The 23,616-nt window shown below is 46.4% G+C and overlaps 1 protein-coding gene and 2 pseudogenes across 5 annotated transcripts in view; 2 read left to right on the top strand and 1 right to left on the bottom strand.

Annotated features, from left to right (window-relative positions):
- Positions 1-2,550: 2,550 nt before the first annotated feature.
- Positions 2,551-9,918, bottom strand: LOC101723416 (large ribosomal subunit protein uL13 pseudogene; annotated as a pseudogene). The gene has a single exon (XR_015449952.1). The product of XR_015449952.1 is annotated as a large ribosomal subunit protein uL13 pseudogene (transcript).
- LOC101723773 (cyclin-dependent kinase 9 pseudogene) lies at positions 9,740-10,465 on the top strand (annotated as a pseudogene).
- Positions 10,466-13,790: 3,325 nt separating this feature from the next.
- Paxip1 (PAX interacting protein 1) overlaps positions 13,791-23,616 on the top strand; it is a 56,028-nt gene continuing 46,202 nt past the window's right edge. Inside the window, exons 1-3 of one of the 4 annotated variants that reach the window (XM_087207828.1) lie at positions 13,791-13,989; positions 16,688-16,822; positions 23,164-23,207. In XM_087207828.1, coding sequence (XP_087063954.1) covers positions 13,987-13,989; positions 16,688-16,822; positions 23,164-23,207 — 182 coding nt within the window. In that variant the 5' untranslated portion in view covers positions 13,791-13,986. Of the gene's footprint in view, positions 13,990-14,100; positions 14,290-16,687; positions 16,823-21,685; positions 21,810-23,163; positions 23,208-23,616 lie in introns of those variants that run through there. The other 3 variants (XM_087207827.1, XM_004860343.4, XM_021240832.2) reach the window with 3 other exon arrangements.

Here is a 23,616-nt window from a genome sequence, read left to right as displayed (position 1 = left end):
CCCTTGTCTTCTTGATGGTCAAGCATTCAGACAGACCTTCTGGGTGCAGGGAGCCATCCCAGGGAAGCCGGAAAGAACACCATTCTGGGGTCCCCTGGCTGGTAGCACCAGTTAATGTCTGTTGGGTGTTAGTCGTTGTTTCCTTTACTTGCTAGTTTGTGACCTTGGAAGCCTCAACCCAGAGTTAGCAAATCAATGCCCACAGGCTAAGCCTGCCCCCTGCCCATTTATGCATAAAGTTTTATTAGAACCCAGCCTTGTTTGTGTGTGCACACTACTGCCAGGGCACAGCGGATAGGCCCCAGGAGAAGCTGTAGAAATGCCTAAAGCATTTTCTGTCTGAGCCTTCACAGGAAAAAAAGGAAAAGAAGAAAGAAAGAGAGAGAGAGAGAAAGAGAGAGAGAAAGAAAGAAAAAAAGAAAGAAAAGTGCTAGTCCCCAATCTAACCTAGTTATGTCTCCATCTGTAAAGTAAAATGTGATAGTCAGTAGCACAGGAACTTCATTAGAAGACTTAAATTTTATATTTGTATATAATGGTGATCTTTGATAATGCCTTAAAATGAAGGTGGAAAATCTCTAGCAATACTTTTTGAGACAGGCTCTTACTATGTGGTTTAGGTTGGTCTTAAACTCACTATGTAGCCCAGGCTGGCCTTGAACTTGTGGCAGTACTCCTGCCTCAGCCTGCTGAGTGCTGGGATTAAGGCGTGTGCCACCATGCCTGGCTATAGCAAATTTTGAAATACTAATTCATTCAAGATGCATCCATTCACTCCTTAAATATTTATCATTATCCACTTGACATCAGGCACCACCGTGCACACAGAGGGTGATGTGGATAGGAGGCATAAGACAGTTTTAGTGGTTCAGGGCCAGAGCACTTTGTGAATCCTGCTGCTATTCTGACTTAGGTTTTAGGAAGAAGGCAGTCTTCCACTGTGGAGGCCCCTCTGGGCCTGTGTGTGCTCTTGCCCTGCAGAGCACTCATAGAAACATCACACCAGTCATCACATCAGTTGGCGTGAGCCCTGTCCACCTTGGGTGGATGTCAGGCTGGATCCACACCGAGGCACTCTGGTTCGACAATGTGTTTATATTTCTGCATGATCACAAGCAGAAGGGAACAAAGCTGTGCATCTCAAGGCACCACAGATGAGTCAAGAAATGGGGCATGAATGAGGCCATGGGAAGAAAGGTCAGATTTGCAAATGTGGTTGTGCTAGGTGGTGTGGACCAAGTCCAGCCGTGCAGTCCGGTGGGAGAAGAGCTAGGTCCTGGATTCTGGGGTATCTAGGTGGGGTGTAGGGGAAAAGACCAGAGTCTACATTGTTCTCTGAGTGGTGGTCTAAGTGGTGGCCAGAAGAGGTTGGGCTTAGCAGTGCAAGCAGGGAAGCTGAGTGCATTTGGCACAGACTGGTACTCCAGAGCAAGGGGGCTACTTTGCTTGCCATAAAGCCACGAGGGGCAGAGAGTTCTAATGGAACCAAGTGAAAGGCCAGTTTCTGCGTTCACAATTTCAGCCTGTAAATTGTCCATATCTGTTTATTTTAGTACTGGGAATTGAACCTAGGGCCTTAGCACTGAGCCACATCCCCAGATGTTTTTGGTTTTCATTGAGATAGGGTCTTACTAAGTTGACTAGTCTGGGCCAGAATTTGTGACACTTCTCTCAGACTCCAGAGCTGGGACTATAGGAGTGGACCACCGCACCTGGCTAAAATTGTTTGGTAGGATATAAATTAATTAATTTTCTTTTTTGAGACAGGATCTTGCTGTGTAGTTCAGGTTGGCTTTGAACTCACTATGTAGCTCAGGCTGGCCTCCAACTCATGGTGATCCTCCTGTGTCAGCCTGAGTACTGGGATTCAAAGCATGCACCACCATGCCTGGCAGAACATTTAAATAGATGGATTTTTATCTATGAGAAATACGGACAGTTAATATAGACAGTTGTTTCTTCCCTCACAGCTCTTCCCGTAAGGTCTTCAACCTACTGTTTCATACATGTCTCCAGAACTCAGTTCCACAACCTTTTTCTCCGGTCAGTGGGGAGAGGATTCCTGTGCTCCAAAGCTCCTCCAGGGAATGGCTATCAACCATGTCCTCTGCTGTTCTCAACTACTCTGGGAGGACCTCTTGGACATCCCCACCCAGGCGATATCTCCCTGCTCTGCACCCACTGCCCTGTTCTGCTTGGCTTGACAGTGACTGTGTTGTGTAGTGGCTGGAGCTCGGTCGCTTCCCGGTGGGCCTGGTGGCTAAGCAAGGACTGTGTGCCATTCACCCATATGCTTGTAAGATAATGTGGGTTTCTGGTGATCAAGACACTTCATTTCACCAAAGATGCCAGGCTGAAGTTTGAGATTGTGGCCAGGCCCAGGCTTTCCCCCTGTAACCTCTGTGGGTCAAGGTCTCCCCCTGTGGTGGCATCATGGGCACTAAAGAGACCCCATGACCATGCAGTCATGGCTTCTTGGGGTTCTGTCTGTGGAGGACTGGCTGCTCCAACCTCCATCCAGGCCATCACAAAATGGGAAGAGGAGACAAATTCAACCTTTGTAGGTACACCTTTATTTTTGTTCCAAAAAAACATTTTGCTCCATTAAAACACAGGTATCACCAACGTTTATATTTATGCATGCATTAAGGGGAAGTAACAAGGTCAATCTGAGTTCCAAATAAGTACATATTAAGCTTATTATCTTACTGTCTTCCTAAAATGTCATCCATTCAATCCATTGACAAAGTCTGAGAAAAAAACTAAACATTGCTTTATGCAAAATAGATAATAGAAAACTAGATGATAATTTGAGAAACTCTCCTTTTCATTATAATTAGTTACTATTTTCAATGCTTGATGATTATTTTCTGTAACTAAGATTGTATAATAGTCATTTCTTATAATATAAAAGTCTATGTTAAGGGCCGGGGATTTAGCTCAGTGGCACTGTGCCTGCCTCAAAAGTGCAAGGTAGTGAGTTTGATCCCTGGTACCAAAAACAAAAAAGCCTATGTTAGAGGATAGCCTTTATTCTCAAATAAAGGATACATCCATTGAGTTCTAATTTGATAGAAATTATTGACCCAGTCCACATTTTTACAGGCATTATGTTTCAGAGCAAGTGGGAAGTAGCCTTTGCTAATATTCCCTTCAACCTGTCCTGTGCTGGCTGCTGATCACACAGCAGTGAGTGTAAAACTTGGCAATATTCCCTCTTGTCATAAGCTTTCCAATTATTGAAAATTCAGTCTCTCCCTATAGAGGAGAAATCATTAAATATATAGTAAATAATGAGGTTAATTAATTTAACCCTTCTAATTAGGAAACTAATTAAATCTGAAAATTAAAACTGACACAAGACATTGAAAGTAGGAAGTTCTAAATTTAGATCTAACCAATGTCTCTTCCACTTCAATTTCAAAAGAGGACTCTATATTAGCTATACAAAATATCAATCAGTGGACTGTTTGGGGCATAAATAAATTTTTATAGTATGGATATTTTTGGAGAGTTTGCCTCTTTTCTAATTTCACTTTATGTGAAATCAAAACTTCTTCCTATAAAAACAACTTTGCAGAATGAATGAGAAAAGTCCAAAAAGCTGGATGGATTCAACTCAAACTCTGCCAGTAACTGTGAGCATGGACAATCCACTTAAATGAAGTAGGTCTCACTTTTCTTGTCTTTTATATTTTCCAAAAAAGAAATGTGACTGAATCTACCTTTTGGAGGCAGAAATAGACTTAAGTAGGACTACCAAACCAGGAGCTCAAGTTGGAGAAAACTGTTAAAACGTTTGTCAGTGTGGTAAGGGCGGGAACCAGACTCTGTCTCAGATCTCAATTAGCTGGTGAACCAACAGATAAAAACATATTTTGCAAACAAGCTCCTCTCTTTTTATAGACCCAACCTGCCATACCTTGTCAACATGACTCTTGGACATAAATTTGTAATCTCTGGGGAAGTCTCAGAGCAACAGCCAAATGAGCAAAAGGTTGTGCTTGCATTGCCATTGGACATTGTATTTCTAAGCTTAAAAACATCCAAACAGGTATCTGGTTAGTAATTTTAGGGTTCTGCGATCATTCTCATGCCACATGCAATTGACAAGGGCATCTGAAGAGGGAAGCAAATTCAGACTCCCCAAAATCCAGGTCCTCAAATCACTCGATAGCAGAGGAGGTCTTCTGTAAACATGGGTTTTGCCTACAGAAGGCAAGAGGCACCAATTTGTGGAATTTCCCGAGTTTCAGGACTCTGTTGTTTCTCTGTGTACTTACTCCTCCTACCTGGAACCCAGGAACTCTGGCGGAAATGTAGTCACAATTTCCTCCCCCAAATTTCTTCACTCTGGTGACTGTAAACAAATGTGTTCATCTGACCCATCAATGCAGCTGGGTACTTTTAATTAAATGATCAATGCAATTCACAATAACAGTTTTTTTCATACACTTCCAAGGCCATAAATGAAGCAATAGAAATTTTCCATCACCCTTTAGGCTGGCCACTTCCAACTTAGAATGCATTTTGTTATTTCCTGGGCATGCATGTCATCTCCAGTCCTTGAAAGTTGGATTATGTCAACATCAGACCCAAACTTGGAAAGATCTGATGTGTTAAAAGAAACTATTTGGTAAGAGAAGCAATTCCTGAGTGGATTCCCAATTCTTCGTGATAGGACATGTGAATGAGTCACCTTGCCTGGCCTCTCCTGCTGGCTCCACAGAACCTGAACAAGGGCAGCTTCCAGATGTACCCCAATGCCACTGAAACATGTGCTCCTTATTGGGGCAAAGTAAATGCTCACAGTAATTGAGCTGCCACAGAGAAAAAGCAAGATACCATAGTATGAAGAATATTAATCTTTCAAGAACCATCAATTGGTGGAAGCATTCTGGGCAGGGATCCTGGAGGAAATGAATTACTTGTTGGCAGATTAACTTGCTTTGAATAATAAAAGTCTGTGGTGATGCACCAGAAACTGCAGCATTATCCTGACGCTGGCATCATCTCTCCTAAGTGTGAAGGGATCCATGTTTTAACCACAGGCAGAAACCAGCCCAACAAAAAGACAAAGAATGCAAAACCACTTTTCCGCTGCATTAGATCCTCGTCCCTTGTTGCCGATCACCCTTTCCTTTTCTGTGGGATCACAGGTCTCCCTGAACTTTTACTTGCCCACAGGACTTGCTTTGGTCTGGTTTCTCCAATCTGTGGAGACAAAGGCTGTGTGAAAGAGCACAGCTGGGAAAGCAGCCAAGGGGCCAAAACAGGGCTGGAGGGACATGTCACCAAACTGGCGGGGCAAGGAGACTCTGGTACTCAGCCCAAGAGGTTCTTCTGATGAGCCTGGGGACTTGGGTTTCACAAGTGGGAGGAGAAAGGATTTCACTCATGGGTTCTTTTTTGACACAAGGTCTCACTATGTATTCCAGGTTGGTCTTGAGCTCACTATGTAGGCCAGGCTGGCTTTGAACTCATAGCGAACCTCCTGCCTCAGCCACCTAAGTGCTGGGATTACAGGTGGTTCTCATCTGTCCATGAGGAAGTGATTCCGTGCCAGCTCCTCTGCGGTTTCTCCTCCCTGAGTGGGTTAGAAACTGGGTTGCTGCAATGGAATTTAGTGAAAGCTATCTGGTGGTGGAGGTGGAATAACAGGAACATCCCCTAAACCAGGTGGGCTCCTTTCAACATCAGCCTATCAGGCAGGGAGGGCCCTATTGCTCTGGACCAGGGCCTGCTGTGTCCACAGTGTTAGGGTAAACTGAGGCATGACTGAGACCACCAGACCAGGCAAAAATGAAGCAACAAACCAGGTTTTATTTTCAGCCTGGGTGCAGGCTAGTCAAGGGCAACAAAGCTATTGACCACGGGGGCCTGCACAAGGGGACACTTTATAGGGGAATTGGGCAACGGAGGGATAGTGCCAGGAGGAGTGGACAATTTTGACCTGCAGTGGAGGAAGTCTTTTGTTCTGGGGTGGAGGAAGTTTTGTGGTCTCCAGGGTGCTGCTGCATGGCGTGGGCTATCTTGAACCCAGGCCTTGGCTTCCTGCTATCCTTTGTGCCTTGTTGCCTGGGAAGTTTTTCTCTTCTGTTGGGCAGGGGTCTGACACACAGATTTCACCCCTTCTACACTGATGTCACCTTGTTCCAGTGTTACCAGTGTGTATAGGGGAATAAGATGATCAGCCAGGGATCTACAGGGGTCCTATCTGGAGTGCTGCACCCTCAGCCCGAGGCTATAAAAAGGGCAGGCTCTTGAGAGGGGAGGGACTACGGGTGTGCTGAGTGTAGAGAAGATGAGGCAGGAAGATTGCCCAATTGGGAGGTCAGCCAGGTGCATGGACAGAGTAAGCAGATTCTGGTATGAGGACCTCAAAGTCCAGTTTCACTTCCACAGGGAAGGGAGGGAGGTCTGTGTCCAGAAAAGGATGGATCCAACTTGCACATGTCTATTTTATGTTCCCTCTCCTCCGTTCCTAATAAGAAAAGCCTCGGACACAACTGTACATAGTGAGATGGTGATTTGAGGGAAATGAGCCCTTCCATCACCTTGGAGCTTGCTTTGAATAAATGCTTTTGTCTTTTTACCAAAATTAATGGCCTCCTTTGATTGGACCAGCAGTGAGCAAACAAACCTAAGTGACTGGTAACACGGTCACTATTACACTATGATTAAATTTTTTTTTTTTTTTTTTGCAGTACTGGTGATTGAACCCATGCCCTTTGCACTAAGCTACATCCCAAGACTTTTTTTTTTGAGACAGGGTTTTGCTGAGTCCCTAAGTTGCCCAGGCTAGGGTCCAAATTTTGATCCTCCTGTCTCAGCCTCTCAGAGTGCTAGGATTACAAGCATGTGCCACTATGTCTTGCAGGCTGTGATAACTCTTTTATTATTATGTGTAGTATTTAGTGTGCAATTTGGCTTAAATCAATACCAAATATGGTCCAGTATTTCTAGTTTTAGCTTCATCCTCTCACCCCACTCTGACAGCAAAACATTGGTTTTCAGGTCTTCCTCTTGCTTCCCAGCTGCTGGACCACAAAGGCTGTGGGCAGAGGAAAAACTTTCATTTTTCTTGTTTAAGACACGGCCTCACTATGTCGTTCAGGCTGGCCTGAAACTTTTGGTGATCCTCCTGCCTCAGCCTCCAGAGTGTTGGAATTATAGGTGTGGGCCACCATGCCCAGCTACAGGTATACTTTTAAAGCATAAGTTTTCAGCCCTGGTGTTTATAAAAATAGTGAGAGTGTGAAAACATGTACAAGTCTGGTGGCCATCATTCTGAGATGGTGAGTGTTAGTGTATTAGTGTCCTTCCTTGCTGAAACGAAGGCCATACACTGGATGGCTTGGAACAACAGAAATGCACTCTAGTTCTGGAGGCCAGAAACCCCAAATCAGGGTGTCAGCAGGCCCTAGCCTTTGCAGGCTCAAGTGGAGGTCCTCCTCAGCCCTTGGCCTTCTCTGGCTTGTAGATGTGTTATTGGGTAGCTCCTTCTAAAAGTGCTCACCAAATAAAAGTTTCTGGGTTTTGGGTTGCTCACTCTCCTGAAATTAGATTCCAGGTTCTCCTCAGATGTACCCTTCTTTTTGCCACTTGGACTTCTTCCTGTGTACCTCTGTATCCAAATTTCCCTCTTCTTATAGGACACCAGTAATCGGATTGAGGGCCCACCCTAATCTGGTATAACCATCTTAGCTTCATTACAGGCACCAAGGACCTGACTTCCAACTAAAATCACATTCCCAGGTAAGGAGAGTTAGAATCGTAGTTAGGAGTCAGTATTTCTTTGGGGCAAATACAATTCAACACACAAGAAAAGCAGGCAGCCCCCAGCCAGCCTGGCACAAAGCACTCACCTGCAAACGGCCAGGAAGCCACGCATTCTCCGATGCCTGGGCTGCCAGACCTCCCTTCATGGGACTCCAGGGTCTTCACACACTGGGCGTCCTCTATTGTTTCTATCACTCCCCATTTTTAACCTTACATCAAGTCATCAATTACTTAATATCTAAAATTTGCTGGGTGTGGTGGTGCACACCTATAATCCCAGCACTCGGGAGGCTGCGGCAGGAGGATCACCACAAGTTTGAGGTCAGCCTGGGCTAGTGAAACCCTGTCTCAAAAGCAAACAAACAAATCAAAACAAAAAACATTTCTCACATTGTTTCACATCCAGTACTATCAGGGCCATGGGTGAAAGCAGCACACCCAAATTAGGGTCACCTCGGGACATTTATTTAGGAAGGGAGTAATTAATATGTGGTGGGTAAGATGTAGGGGTAATGAAAAAAACCAGGCAAGAAGCGAGGAGCCTTTACCACCCCAAGTCCAAAGGATGAGAGGAAGGAAAGATCCCTGGAACCTTTGCCACTGCCAGGCAGCCTGCCAAGGAAACTGGGATATGAGCACGCCTGCCACCCCAGCACTTGGAAAGCTGAGGCAGGAGGATCCTAGTGAGTTCAAGGCCAGCCTGAACTATATAGTGAGATCCTATCTAATAAAATAACAACAAAAATAAACGTGTTTCCAGAACAAATAGAGGGAAGGAGCAGGGGCAATGTCTGCCATCTCTGGGCTACACACCTCTGATAACTTGGCATGAGTCAGCAGGTGACTCCTCCTATCTGACAGCCAGAGTGTGGTGGTTCTACTGCTTCTCTACAGACCAAGCAGGTTATAAATCCCGTCTGCACAATGTGAAGGGTGGTTGAAGTAACCTCATGGAAAGACCTTCTTAAACAGAACAGTGATGAAGGTGCTATCTCTGTCCCCAGCTTTCTAGGTCCCAGGCTGCCTGTGGCACCTGAACAGCCACCTCTGGTTCCCCCACATTTCAGGGTGATGATGAGGGGCAGACTAGGCCAAGCATGAGGCACTGACAGTCTTTACTGGACTCGGAGTGGTAGTCTGTGAGTCTTGAGGAACTTGGTAATTTCCTTCTCCACATTCTTTTCTGCCTGTTTCTGTAGCCTTGTATTGTTTTTTCTTCTGGTAATGGATTTTGGCCTTCTTCTTCTTCTCCTTCAGAGTGGCTGTCACTTCCTAGTACTTCAGCTGACTTCATGAGCCACGCGTCCCTAGACAGGCAAACTTGGCTTCATATGCACAAGCTTGAAGGCAACAGGAACCACCATCCCTTTTTTCTCGTCATAGGGTGGCAGGATCTCATCAAACATCTTGAGGTGGTCCAGGGTGGCCTGGTTTGGACCTGTGAGGCAGCATACCTGGCATGATCTGCCAGAAGATACGCTGGGGGCCCAGAAGTGGTAGGGCCTTCAGGATGGGTTGGTGTTCATCCACTTGAAAAAAGTCAGGTACTTTTAATGTGTCTTAGTAGAAACTGCCAGAAATGATGATGCACTGGAAGTGCAAAACCAGCACCTTCTGGCTCAGCAGTCCACTACTTGGTCATAATGGCCTCAGCCATCCAGCATCAGGATCTGTCCCTCTACCATCTTTGGCAGCTGCCTTGGGGAGAGAGGTGGGCTGCTCCCAGTATAATGTTGTATTATACTTTCTAATCTTGCAGAAATTTTTAAAAAAGTGGCCAAGATTGGCAAGATGCCATCAGTGCCATTTCCCTTCCCTAGGCACCCTTGCAGCTTAGACTGGGGTCACAAAATGAGCTTCTGGCCAATGGAAGTGGGCAGAGCTGGAAGCGTGGTGCTTTCTAGGCCTGTGAAGTGGCCATGGTTTAGAGCCACTGATCCAAGTTGTCTTTACCAACATGTGTCTGTGCACTAACAGTGCTCACTGTGACAGAGAGGTACAGGCACTGCCTGATCTTAAAGTATGGGACAGTCTAACGTACCACAGGTGGATTCCTATTTTAAGATGCCAGCTTTTGGCCCGGGCCTTCAGCCTGGCCAAGAACAGCCAGCCTAACCGCTACACCAACTGTGTGGTGACGCTCCGGTACCAGCCCCCGGAGCTGCTGCTCGGGGAGCGGGACTACAGTCCACCCATTGACCCGTGGGGCACAGGGTGCATCATGGCTGAGATGTGGACCCGCAGCCCCATCATGCAGGGCAACACGGGGCGGCACCAGCTCGCCCTCATCAGCCAGCTCTGTGGCTCCATCACCCCCGAGGTGTGGCCAAATGTGGACAAGTACGAGCTATTTGAGAAGCTGGACCTGGTCAAGGGCCAGAAGCGGAAGGCGAAAGACAGGCTGAAGGCCTATGTGCATGACCTGTATGCCCTGGACCTCACTGACAAGCTGCTGGTCCTGGACCCCGCACAGCGCATCAACAGCGATGACGCCAACCACGACTTCTTCTGGTCCGACTCCATGCCCTTGGACCTCAAGGGCATGTTGTCCACCCACCTGACGTCCATGTTCGAGTACCTGGCTCCACCACACTGGAAGGGCAGCCAGATCACCCAGCAGACTACCAACCAGAGCCGCAACCCAGCCACCACCAACCAGACGGAGTTCGAGTGCGTCTTCTGACGGCTGGGCCTCCCGCCCTTAGTGCCATTCTTTTACTTGTGCTATGTGACTTGCACTGTGTAGACTGTAGGGCATTTCAGTTCTTTACCACGTTTTATTTAATCCCTGCCAGGGCACCAAAAGCAACTGGCCGAGCAGACTGAAGCGGTGCCATGGCTGAAAGCCAGGGGGGCACAGGGGTCCTGTGCCCCATTGCTGGGTCTCCGGTCACCTTAGGACAGGAAGTGAGGCCGGAGAGGTTCGCCGAGCAGTGACTTCCTCAGAGCTGTGGTGTGACAGGAGGAGGGGACGGGCCCCTCGCTGTTCCCAGCTGTCCTTGCGATGATGAAAGACGTGAGGGGAGCAGAGCTGGCCTCGGGGACCTTCTGCCCTTGGCCTGGGCCTCGGGAGCACCAGGACCAACGAGAAGCCTTGGTTTCTTCAGTAGGAGAATTTTATCATGTTTTTGCCTCCATCGTTCAAAGACATTCCTGGTGAAGTTTGGTCAGTTATAATTAAAAGTTGACTCTTTCCTTTTCCCCCCTCCCCCTCCCCCTCCTTCTTCAAAAAGATGCCAGCTTTGTTGCAGCATTGTTTATAGTTGTTAAATGGGAAACAAGAAATGTGTGATGACACAGTACTAAATAATGAAAAAAACAATGGAGTGCTATTGTTATGGTTTAGACCTAAAATGTTCCCCCAAAAGCTTCTGTGTTCAGAGGATGGTGACCAGATCAGGAAGCCTCTAATTTTATCAAATGGATGAACCCACTGATGAAATCACAATCTGATGACACTGTCAGAAGGTGATGGAAACAGAAGGTAGGGCCTACTGGAAAGGAGTGCTCCTGGGGGTGTAACTTTGGCAATTATCTGCTCATAGGCTCTTTTCCCCCTGGCTCTTCTCCCTGCTCCCTGGCTGCCACGAGGTGAGGCAGCTTTCCCTTGTCATGTGCTTCTGCCATATTTCTGCCTTACCACAGGCCTGATAGCCAGCTGACCGTGGACTGGAACCTCAGAAACCTTAAAAGAAAACAAACCTTTTCTCCTTTGTCAGGTAGTTTGTCACAGCAATGAGAAATGAACACAATTAGGTATTCATTAAAGGATGTAGATCTATTATTTACTGACATGGAAGACATTCTTGAATTTTTTTTTTTTGGGAAGGGGCATTAGAAGTGTGTCCAGGGTATGGTTTTTCTTGTTAAAGGAAAAATATATTTATATGGGACAATATCTGGAAGGATCTCAGTAAGGATTTGGGATAATTTACTGTTTTACTTGTGCTTCCCAGTTTTTCCATGCTAGCTGACTAGTTAAATGACCACTGGGGTCACTGAGAAAACTGTCTTGTGTCTCTGAGTATTCTGTCCCTTTCATGAGAAGGATGTGTTTGTTGTAGCCTATAAAAACAGACTAAAGATTTACTGAACATGGATAACATCTAACTCTGAGGGGTGTGTGGGTTAACTGAACAAAACACAAAGCCAAGATCGAGACTACTGTATACAATACAGAAATGGATTTTTAAAAAGTCATTTGGTAATACTTATCTAAATAACTGCCTTGGGTTTCCCTCAGAGGTACAAAGGGGGTGATATATTCCCAATTCTACTTTTCTCATTCTACATTTTCATTTTTTCTAAGCTCAGTATAATTTTCCAATACAAAATGGGAACCGTGTTACCACATTTACAAAATCAGGATCAGCACTCAGGGTGTTCATTCTCTGGAAGTCACAACATGATCATGCTTTGAATTTACTTGGGAAAACTCTATAAAATATCAACACTCAGAGCATCATATTTGGGGTACTACATGCCTCACAGTCAAAGAAGAGAGACAAAACTCCTTGTTCAATGAAATATTACCTTAACTGCGTCATCTTCTAAGTGTCACAAAAATCAGCGATAAAAGAATTATCTATTTATCAATGAATAAAACACAGCAATCTCAACGTGGCATTTTCCCTGCAATTTTGTAATGGACATTTTATATTACAGAAATGAACTTAAAATAATTTTCTTCTGAGTTTCACTGCTTATCTTTAAAAGTTGAACCACCATTCTTCATGACTTCAGGACATTTCTTAGACTTCCTTAGAACGTCTACTATCCAAATGAAGTTGATTTCAGGTAAAATTTGGCTTAGACACCGAACCATTTTTTGTGTGATTTCTGCCTCATAGCTTGAATGGATTTTAATTGTGCAGGTTTCTTAGGTCCTCGACTTGCTTTACTACCAGAACTTGAAGTAAGGTAAACTGGTCCTGCTGAATTTTACTGATTATATTCTTCACTTAGAAAATAAGACACCAGGTTGAGGTCAAGCGTTTTAACAAAATAACCTGTTCAGTCTGCGTTTAAGTAGGCAGCAAACAGATACTAAAGTTCCACACAGGCCAACGAAGACAGTTGTGTATTTGGAAATACAATTTATCACGCTGGCGTTTTCAGTATATTCTTGGGCATTCAAAGATTTCCTGACTACAGAGCAATGTCACAAAAACAAAAAACGGATGACAAATTCTTGGTTATTCATTCAGGCCAGCAGTCAATGTTTCTATCATTTGTAAAAGAAATTTGCTAGGCTTAGAAAAGGGTTTCAGGCGGCTCCAATGTAAAAAGCCACCAGGCATGGTGGCGCATGCTTGTAATCCCAGCAGTTGGGAGGCCGAGGAAGGAAGATGGAGGCAAGTTCAAAGCCAGTCTGAACCGAATAGGGAGACCCTGCCTCAAAAAAAAAAAAGAAAAAAAGTAAAAAACAGCAATCAGGAGATATGATAAACACTAAGTGTGTACCACTTACTTTGCTCTGGCAAAATCACTCACACCCGTACAAATCAAAAGATAACCAAAGTGGCCAAGGAACCGGCCGACGACGTTCACCTCCAGGGCCGCTTTTCACCACGAACTCCAGTAACAGGACACAGGCCAGCTTGAGCCTCCAACGTGACGGAGCTATCGCATCGCGGTGTCACGGAGGACTGCAAAGGCGTCGTCTTCGCTTTGACCGGCCGGCTAACATTTGCATCAAAGGCTTCTGGACCCTGTCCCGACCCCCGCAGCCCAGCGACACCGGGGAGCGCCCCGTCTGCGCTGCCTTCCCCCTCGGCCGCGGTCGTCAGGTGTCTCGGCGAGTGGACGCACACCCGTGGCCCAAAGCCGTGGTTGGGCAGGCCCAGGAGGCGCTCCTCGCTCGGCGGCAGGACGTCGCGACACTCGCTCCACCAAGTCGCCGTAGCCGTCGCCCCGGCCAAGAGTCCACCCCCTCTGCGCGCCTGCGCAGACCGAGGCCGCGTGGGGTGACGGTAGGGGCCGTCCGCCCCCGCCCCCGGACGAGCTCAGTGCGGCCCGCGGGGGGAGCCGGATTCCCCCGTGCCCGCGGCAGGCTCATAGGAGGGAAATGGCATCCGGCTGTACGTCTGCGGAGCGGGTGCGCTGGTGTCTGTGTCCTTTGGGGCCGCAGGCTGTAGGAGAGGCTCTTCTTGGCGCCAGCGTCTGGATTGCTCCCGGGAGCTCCTCCCCCCAGCGGCCTGTACGATGGTGCGGCCCGTAGGGCGCGCGCGGCTCCCGCGCTTCGGGTGCTCGGTGCGGGCGGGGGCGCGGGCGGGGAGCGGGCCCGATCGGAGGCCGGGCCGGGCCGGGCCGCATAGGCTGGTCGGGTTGGCGGGGACGGGGGCGGGGGGCGCCTAGCACGGCGGCGGGGCCGGGCGGGGGCGGGGCCGGGGCGGGGCTCCGCGCAGCCTCCGCACCGCCGCGAACATGTCGGACCCGGTGCCCGAAGTTCCCGAGGAGATGTTCCGCGAGGTCAAGTACTACGCCGTGGGCGACATCGACCCGCAGGTACCGCCAGCCCGGCTCGGCGCCTAGAGTCCGCCCTCGCAGGCGCGCGCCGGGTCGCAGGACAGGACCGCCGGGTGGGCCGGCCCGCGGGGGGGGAGGGCGCGTGCGGCCGCGGGTCGGGTCCGCGTCCCCGTCCCTGCCGTGCTGTCCGGTCTCTGAAACGGGGACGCGCTCTGCCCGGCCCGCGCCGGGGTCTTGGCTCCAGCTTCCCGGGGCGAGGGAGGGCGCGGGGGCTCGTAGCCCCGGCGACAGCTCGCGCAGAGGCTCGGCGCGGGGACACGGGTTGCCCGAGGGTGGCGGCTGAGGACCTGCCCAGGCCGGCTGGGAGCGCTCGCGCCGCACGCAGCCCGGACCCTGGCCGAGGGGCCGGCCTTCCGAGTCCCGGGTTGTTCACATGAGGTGGAATATTCCCTGCAAACACTGTCACAGTGGGCGCTTCATTTTCCCATGCCACAGGACGGTGTGGGTTGTCCTGAGTAGTAATTCTGTTTAACCATCAGAGTGTAATAATCCGTGCTAGGAATGCACCTTAGTTTTCAGTCTGTGGTAGAAATGCTCCTCAGTTTGGCATCTTGAGGCTAGTTTTCAAAACTTCCTTTCTTAAAGGTGTCTTACCAGCAGGGCTTGGAGGAAGGAAATAAGCAGTGATCCTAGCTTACACGCAAGGAGTGGTGGACACAAACATTTCACAGATAGAACTGGGTGGTAGAGAAGGAATGGTGGAAGGCTTGTTGGTGTCTTCGTCACTAAACCCCAGAGTCTTGCTATGTAGTTCTTGCTGGCCTCAAACTCACTGTGTAACCCAGGCCGGCCTTGAGCTCACAGCGATTCTCCTGCCTCAGCTTCCTGAATGCTGGGATCACAGGAGTGCGTCACCAGGCCCGGCTTCTTAGGTCCTTTTCTACTGCAACTTCAGAGCCTAACAGCTTTGAGTTTAAAGACTTAAAAACAGGTGCTAAACCTTGAGTGATCAAAATGAGCACTTGAGACAGTGTGACTTTTTCCAGTGTTTGTCATTTCCATTTTTTACCCCTATCCACTATTGTCTTCCCTCTCTTTCCTGCTCTTCGTTTTAGGATTTTGGCTCTTGAAGGAGATTTGAACCCAGTGTTATTTGAAATGAGGAACAAGCTGAATCCCAGCCATATTTGCTTAACTATGTGTCCAGTCCAAGTATACTTAAAGCTGTCCTTGGCAAATGCTTTAATGTGAAATAGTGTCTTTTCTAAAAAGTTTAGAACCAGAGCATCTATTCTGTGGGTCTTGTAAATGTGGATTAAGAGAGTACCATACTGTGAGCATCTAGTGTAGGTCAGGCATTGGACCAGGTGTCAGAAGGAGGAAGGGGCCCCTCCATGGTAGGAGAAGGAGCACACCTGAGCAAGGAAGAATGCAGGTGGTAGATGCGGAACAGGAACATGCTTCTCCACTGCTATTCATAGAATTGAATTGTCACTAAGTTGGTGTCAGTTCAGTTTAGCCTTGAGATAAGCAGAAGAGAGATTGTCTTCACATGAAATGTACATGCCAGAACTTGACATTTGTGTATGTGGGATACATCAGGATTTTCACTGTATCTGGAGTGCATGGGTAAATCAGGCAGGAGAGACTGGGAGCCTGCGCTTGAGAAAAAGCTCTAGGACTAGAGCTAGGAAGTGAGAAGGTGAAGACAGAAAGCTGAGACTATTGTTTCAGGAGGTTGGCATGAAAAGGAAGCAGAGTAGGGTCCTGAGGAAGAGAAGAGGTCAGCTAGGGGCCTACAGCAAGCACGAGTGTGCTGTGTGATGGTGAGGTTGGTAGCGTGAGGCTGGTAGCGTGAATGTGTGAAGCCAGAGGTGCTTGGGATTAAGAGAAGGAAGCCAAGAAGGCCCCCTGCTTCGAATGGGGCTTGCATAGCACCTAAGGCAGTTTTAGTACTGATCTAGGTTCACCTGCCCGGTACCTGGACCACTGTGCTCTCCCTGTGTGTGTTTTTGCCTGGCTAACACCTGTGAATTCTTCAGCTTGAGGGTCTGAGGATTCCATTAAGGAGTCTCTCCTTTCCCTAATGATGATGAAAGGACTCATCCCCAAGCCCTAGGTGGCGGCCTAGGAGGAGTGACCCGCAGGGCCTGGTCTCAGCAGCAGCTGCTGCATCCTAGTTTGTCTTGTCTGTCTTGAAGACCTGTGATAGCTGGTAGCTGGCTCATAGTAGCCTCTGTTGCTTCACTAGTTAATCAAGATTTGCTGCTTTTTATTGTCCCCAAATGTTTCGTTGGCATATTCAGAGTAAAAGATTAATTCTACATAGAGTGTATGATGTACTTTTATTAAAATGTTCCATCACTTCCAGTGATTATTCACATAAATCAGAAATGGGATGCAGCATTTTTCATTTTAATTTGTGTGTTTTTTAAAGGTTATTCAGCTTCTTAAAGCTGGAAAAGCCAAAGAAGTATCCTACAATGCTCTCGCCTCACACATAATTTCGGAGGATGGGGACAACCCGGAAGTTGGAGAAGCTCGGGAAGTCTTTGACCTACCTGTTGTAAAGGTCCGTAGAAGATCTGATTCTTTTTGAAGCAAAACATTTTATCGGTACATTTTAGATATACATGTTAACTCTCATCATAGGGAATTTGTACCTGTACCTGATATATTTTGCTGCTTCTTTTTTTCTCATTCCCCTCCCCTCCCTTTGACCCCTCTTCTCCTTATTTACAAAAGTTTTGTTTCCATTTTTTTTCTTCTATTCTTTTTTTTCTTGTCCCATCTTTTCTCCCTCCCCCCTCCCTTGTTACCCTTCTCATTTGAACATTTTCTTCTTGTTTCCCAATATCTATTATACATTTTGGTCCTTACTTCCATTTTTGGTTTCTCACACCAGAGAATGTGATATTTAAATGTGTGTCCGAGTTTTCTCACTTAAGACTATGATCTCAAAGTGCATCCACTTAGCTAGAAATATCTCAAGCTCATCCTTCTTTATGGCAGAGCAGTACTCTAGTGTATAAAACACCCACATCTTTATCCATTCATCAGTTGATGGGCATTTGGGCTGTTTCCAAAATTTAGCTATTACAAACTTTGCCGCTGTAAACATGAGTGTGCATATATTTCTGTGGTATGATGCTTTTAATTCTTTCGGGAAGATACAAGAAGGGGAATAGCTGGGTCGAATGGAATCTCTAGTTTTAGTTTTTTGAGGAATCTCCACACTGATTTCCACAGTGACTGCACCAGTCTACACTCCCATCCACAGTGGAGAAGGGTTCCATTTTCCCTACAGCCCTGCCAGCGTTTGTTATTAGTTGATTTCTTGATAGCCAGTCTTTCTGGAGTGAGATGGAATTTCAGCATTGTTTTAATTTGTATCTCTCGAATGACCAGTGATATTGAACATTTTTTCGTGTATTTATTTGCTGTTTCTATTTCTTCATCTGAAAAGTGTCCATTTCAGATGCCCATTTTTGGAATGGGTCTTTAAATTTGCGGGGGGGGGGCCTCTGATTTTTGTTGTTGTTTTTTATATATTCTAGATATTAGTGCTTTGAGGAACAGCTGACAAAAATTTTTTCCCACTCTGGGTTGTCTCTTCACTGTATTGGTGGTTTATCTTGTTGGGTAAAAGCTTTTTAATAAAGTTAGTTCCCAGTTGTTGATTCTTTGTGATATTTCCTGTGAAATTGGGGTTTTGTTCATAAAGTCTTTGCCTATACCAGTGTCTTCAAGTGTTCTATCTATTCTGTCTTCCAGCAGATTTAGGGTTTCTGTTTTAATATTTTGATCTTTGATCCATTTTGATTTTAGATTAGTGCATGGTGAAAGATATGGGCCTAGTTTTAATCTTGGCCATGTGGAAAACCAGTTTTTCCAGCACCATTTATTAAAGAGGCTATCTGTCTTCCAGTGGAAGTGTTTGGCTCCTTTGTTAAAGATAAAGTGGCTGAGTGTGTCTGGAGTTGCTTCTCCATCTTCTAATCTGTTCCATTGATTCTCGGGTCTGTCTTTTTTGCCAGTATCCTGCTGTTTTTATCACAGTAGCTTTTGGTATAATTTTAAGTCAGGGATCGTGATGTTCCCCGCCTTGCCTTTTGTGCCCAGAATTGCTTTTGCTCTTCTGGTTCCATATGAATTTTAGGATTATTTGCTCTAATTCTGTGGGATATACTATTGGTATTTTGATTGGGATTACATTAAATCTGTATAACAATTTTGGGAGTATGGCCATTTTCACTAGATTGATTCTTTCTACCCAAGACCAGAGGTATCTTTCCATTTTCTGATATCCTCTTCAATCTCCTTTTTCAGAGCACTGTAGTTTTCCATGTAAAGGTATTTTACTTCTTTCATTAGATTGATTCCTAGGTATTTCGGTTTTTTGGATGCTGTTGTGAAAGGTGGTGTTTCTCTAATTTCTCTCAGTGAGTTTGTTGTTTCTGTTCAGGAATGCTATTGATTTTTGAGTGTTGACTTTGTATCCAGTCACATGACTGAATTTGGTTATCAAATCTAGAAGTCTTTTGGTGGAGCTTTTGGGGACTTGGAAGTCTGATTTTATATCCTTGTATTACATGTCTTGAAGCAATATGGTAGCATTTTAGTGTAGTTCTTTATAGGGTTTGTTGAGAACTTTGGCTGTAAAGGGAAATTTGCCAGATGAGAAAAGCCCTTCACCACCTTGGTAACTGTCTCAGCTCCAGCCTGTGAGTTCATCATGATGCGCCAGGGTTTCAATGTACCTGATTCTGGGTCAACTTCTACATTTGCTGCAGGCTAGCATAGGCAGGCTGTCTCTGCTGGGAAACTCTAAGCCAGGAAACCTGTGCTAGGAATGGGTCTGTTGCTGGGAATCAGATGGTGTTGGGGTCACACTGTAGGAAGGTGTATTTGACCCTAAAGCAGGCTAAGGCCTGTTAAGTGCAGCTCCTGCAGCAGGGCTACTTTCCTTCCCCTTGGTGGCAAGTGGTCCTGATTTCCAGCTGAGCAGCTGAAGGGAGTCTGTTCCACTCTACTATACTAGTTAACTACTCTGACAAGGGTCACAGTGGCCACTAGTCACACTCTTCCTGGTGGCTGTCTGCTCTCCCCTCCCACCTGACCCGTGGGTAATTTATTAGAAATGTGGCTGGTGGGTGAGTTCCAGAGACTGTGTTTCTCTATTGTGACCAGTTAGTAACTGCTATTAATGTGGGTTTTGAAATTAGTTAGTTGTGTCATGCTGGCTGATCCTTCAGTTTTCTCTGTCATCCAAGTACTAACCAGACTGAGCAGCTTCCCAGATTTGGCGTGTTCATGGTAGGATAGCCATGGGCCCACCAGTTTTGTTTGTAAATTGCTCATGTTTGTTTTCAATTAATTTTCTGCTATTATTGTTTTTTCTCTTGATTCTTTTTCTTAAATGCTGTGACTTAAATAAGTCAGTATTCTAGCTCCTGTGGCTTAATAATAAATGACTGCCATTGAGTCAAATAGGATAGAGGTCACCAGGGTCTAACACTGCTTTGCAGGCTTAGAAACTTGACTTTTGAAAATAAACGTGAAAATGGATCTGTCAGGAGGAGCTTCTAAACCTCACTCTGCAGAGGCTGCTGCCCAAGCCCAAGTGGCTGTTCTTTGCTGTGGTAGACTGTGGTGAGCTCTGCACTGGTACACACGTTTCAGCACAGCCACGCAGGCTTGGACATGCAGGCCTTTGGTGGAGGCTGATTCAGGTCGGCAGTCCCTGCTGGTCCACCTGTTGCCATTCTCTAGATACTGTGAGACAGGGCACCCTCTTCCTTCCTGTCTGTCAGTCCTTTGCCCTCTCTGCAAACTTCTCTGGCCTAATCTGGTGCATAGTGGTTAAAGTGACCTTGCGTTCTTATGCAGAGTTCATTGAAAAGTGATTCACCTTTAAGGCTTAGGTTGCTACTGCCAGACCTGCTACAGCAGTGGTTCTTAACTTTGTCTGACTCCACATCCCCTTTTCGGAATAAATACTTTGTGGTACCCCCTTCAGTATCCAGAAGTGAAACTCTTGTGTGAGATAACTGGCCACATAACTAAAAATGCATATAGTAGGGGCTGAGGGTTTTAGCTCAGTCGTAGATCTGTGCTTGGCGTGCATGAGGCCCACCCTGGGTTCAGTCCCCAGCACTAAAACAAACACACAGGTACTGGCTACTCTGAAGTATGGATTTCTACCAGAGTACTTGGGCTCAGGCAGGTGAGAGGTCAGAGTGTGCTGCTGTCTATAGATCACTGAATGTACCCGCTGCCAGTGCAGGTAGAGTCCTGGGACCCACAGGTGGAGTGGCTGGTGGGGAGGTGGCATCGCACATGGCCATCAGTCCTTGGTGGAGCTGTGAGCTGCATGGAGCCTTTGGCTCTTCGTGTGCACAGGACTGCATTCTGGAGAAGCCAGTTTGCACAGTCAGGCTCCATGCTGGTGGCCAGGCCCTCTGCAGTGGTCACTTAGCCTCTGCAGGTAGCACCCTTCTGCCAGCCACATCCACATGCATCTTTCATCGGTGTCTCAGCCTGCAGCCCTCTTGGCTTTGAGGGTAACAGGGCTTTTCAGAGCTGGTTCCGCAGTTGACCACTTTGGTCGGTCCCGGGAGACCTCTCCTTCCTGGTCTTGACCTAGGCCTGGCTTCCAGGCTATTGCTGCTGCTCCTGAAGCCTGAATTCCGCAGGCGGAGGCTGAGGAGGCCTGGCTCTCTTGGGGCGCAGATCTTGCCCCTTTCCCTGATACAGTCTGACACTGCATTTTCAAAGAAGGCATTCTTACACAGGGACTGTCTCACTTACACACTTAAATTGTATAGATGTTTAAAGCTCACTTTTGTAGTCATCAAAGGTTCTAACATAATTTTTAGATTTGTATTAATGTGTGTTTGCAGTACATGTTCACAGTCATCATGAGGAGTTAGTACATGTACATGACACAAAACTTTTTTCTTTTTTTTTTTTGGTTTTGAGACAGGGTCACACTGTGCAGTTTAGGCTGGCCTTAAACCTACTATGTAGGCCATGCTGGCCTTGAAATCAAAGCAATCCTCCTGGCTCGGCCTCTCAACCACTGGAATTAGGTGTGTGCTACCACACTTGGGTCTAGTATTTTTAATGGAAACATTTTTTCCTCAATGGCTTTGACATGATTGGAAATACTATTTTGATAATACTCACTTGTATTTGGCTTATTGTGTATTATTTTGCTCCTTTGTTTCTTTATTTTTGGGATAGGATCTTGCTTTGTAGTTCAGGCTGCCCTTGAGCTGAAAGCAGCCCTCCTGCCTCAGCCTCCCAAGTGGTGGGATTATAGTGCACCACCACACTTGGCTCTGAATTGCTTTTTTATTACTTTGCTTTTATTTTTCTCTGTTTTTGCTTTATCAGTGTGTCCTACTTTTTAACTCTGTATTATTCTGCCTAGACACACCTAACAGAGGGCCTCAGGGTGGCTGTCCTTGCTGGGACTCACAGTAGCTACACCAGCGGCTTTACACTGGGAAAGGCTGCTCCAGCCCCAGGAAGGCTCACCAGGGTGTGTAATGCAGGTATATGTTTCCAGATTGCTCCTTCCTAAAGTGCCTGAGTGCACACCTGTGCTCACCATAGCCCCTTCCTGTTCACCAGAAGGAATCCTGCCTTTCCCCAGCCCACCTTCCTGCAGTGCCTGACTCCAGCGCTGAAGCCCTCCTGGGCTGCAGGCTACAGCAACTGGGCCTCCTCCCTTAGAGTTCAGTCATGGCCACAGACTCCAGGGGTTCTGGGTGTTGCTAGTGAGAGCAAAGCCTGGCCCACATGAAGATGTTCCAACTTCAAAGGATCCAAAGCCACATGGGTTAGTGGTGCTGGCCCAGTACTTAAATTTAACTAGATTGTCTCCAGAATTATCAAAAATTGGGAGCATACACTGGACAAAGAAAATGGCTAGGAACATTAAGAAGCTTTCTTGATGCACTTCATCCAATGCATTAGTTAGAACCTGTGGTAAAATTACAAAATGATCAAAAAATATTATTGAAAATGCAACCCATCTGTTTTATTTTGTGCCTGTCCTGTTACAGGACATAGGCCTCTTTCAGCTTGTGCTGAAATGTTATAGTTACATAAACAGTGAAGCAGGATCACTCTGTTGCCCCAAACTTGTGTAAGGCGTATTTGATGAAAATGATCGTTACCTGGAACGTAAGTTCCCTGAGAGAGATGCACTTTTCTTGTGATTGTGCCAGTTCTGCCCGAGGCAGTCAACATAAATATTTGATGATTGCATCAGTGGTTGGGTCACGAGTGTATATATATGTATTTTGTTTGGCTGAGGTTCTGGAGGTTAGCTGGCTAAAAGGGCCATTATTATACAGTATTTTTAGACTGTAACTTTTACAAAGGTCTATTAATGATTAGTGTCATTTTAAAAATTAAGTATAGAAATAAAAAATAATTTTCTAAGACTACAAAGTACCCAAAAAGGTTGTAGTTAATCTGTTTTACTATTATTGTGGGTTTTGGAATTCCTAAGGTTACTAAGCAGTTAGAAATAAGTTTTGTATTTTGTAACCACTGTATCTCCTTGACTTGCCTGAAACAAATGATGTAAATCTGGGCTTGATTTAACCCAGCATTCTAGAAGGTGTGTGTTGGGGCTGACTGCACCCCGGCCGTGACTCTGTTGGCAGGTAGGGTGGGCAGCAGTCCCACCCCTGGCGGAGCTCAGCAGTAGTAAATGTGTTAACCTACATTTTCAATGTCTGGGCATCGTAAGTTTTAAAAATATGATCGTGTTCCACTGTAGAATTGGGGTTTTCAACGTATGCAGTAATAACTGATCTTTGACTGTGATACTGGTACTATCTGAATGCTCATGCTTATGTCTGGAACACTTTTTGATTTAAGTTTTTTCTTTTTCAGCCTTCCTGGGTGATTTTGTCCGTGCAGTGTGGAGCTCTTCTGCCGTATCCTTTTCTGGGGTATGGGCGGAGGGAAAGGGTAACTGAGTTTAAGACTGAAGTGACAATCACTGAGTGAAATGTGGATGCAGTAGTTAGGCACAGCTGTCTCCTCTGCACACTCTATTCCTACATTCTCTGTCTTGTATCATGCGTTATGTGCTGGATCCTTGTTATTACCCGTGTCAAGAGGGGGACCAGCTGTGACCAGCAGCTCTAGCCAGGACCAGGAGGCATGAGTTCTAGTTCTTCTCAACCTTTGTGGAATCTAGCTAGACAAAGAGTATTTCTAGACTTCTAAGTCTATAGAAACCAAATTGTGAATATTTGAAGGCCACACTGGCGAGTATGAGAGGAAACTGTTTAGTTTTATAGTGTGCATTGATTTCTTGTTAATTACACTGGATGGAAGGAT

The sequence above is a fragment of the Heterocephalus glaber genome, unplaced genomic scaffold, assembly GCF_053883595.1.
Source record: "Heterocephalus glaber isolate CG9 unplaced genomic scaffold, H.glaber_assembly_v1.0 deba00000818, whole genome shotgun sequence".
Lineage (NCBI taxonomy): Eukaryota > Metazoa > Chordata > Mammalia > Rodentia > Bathyergidae > Heterocephalus > Heterocephalus glaber.
This window is presented reverse-complemented; position numbering and strand designations above follow the sequence as displayed.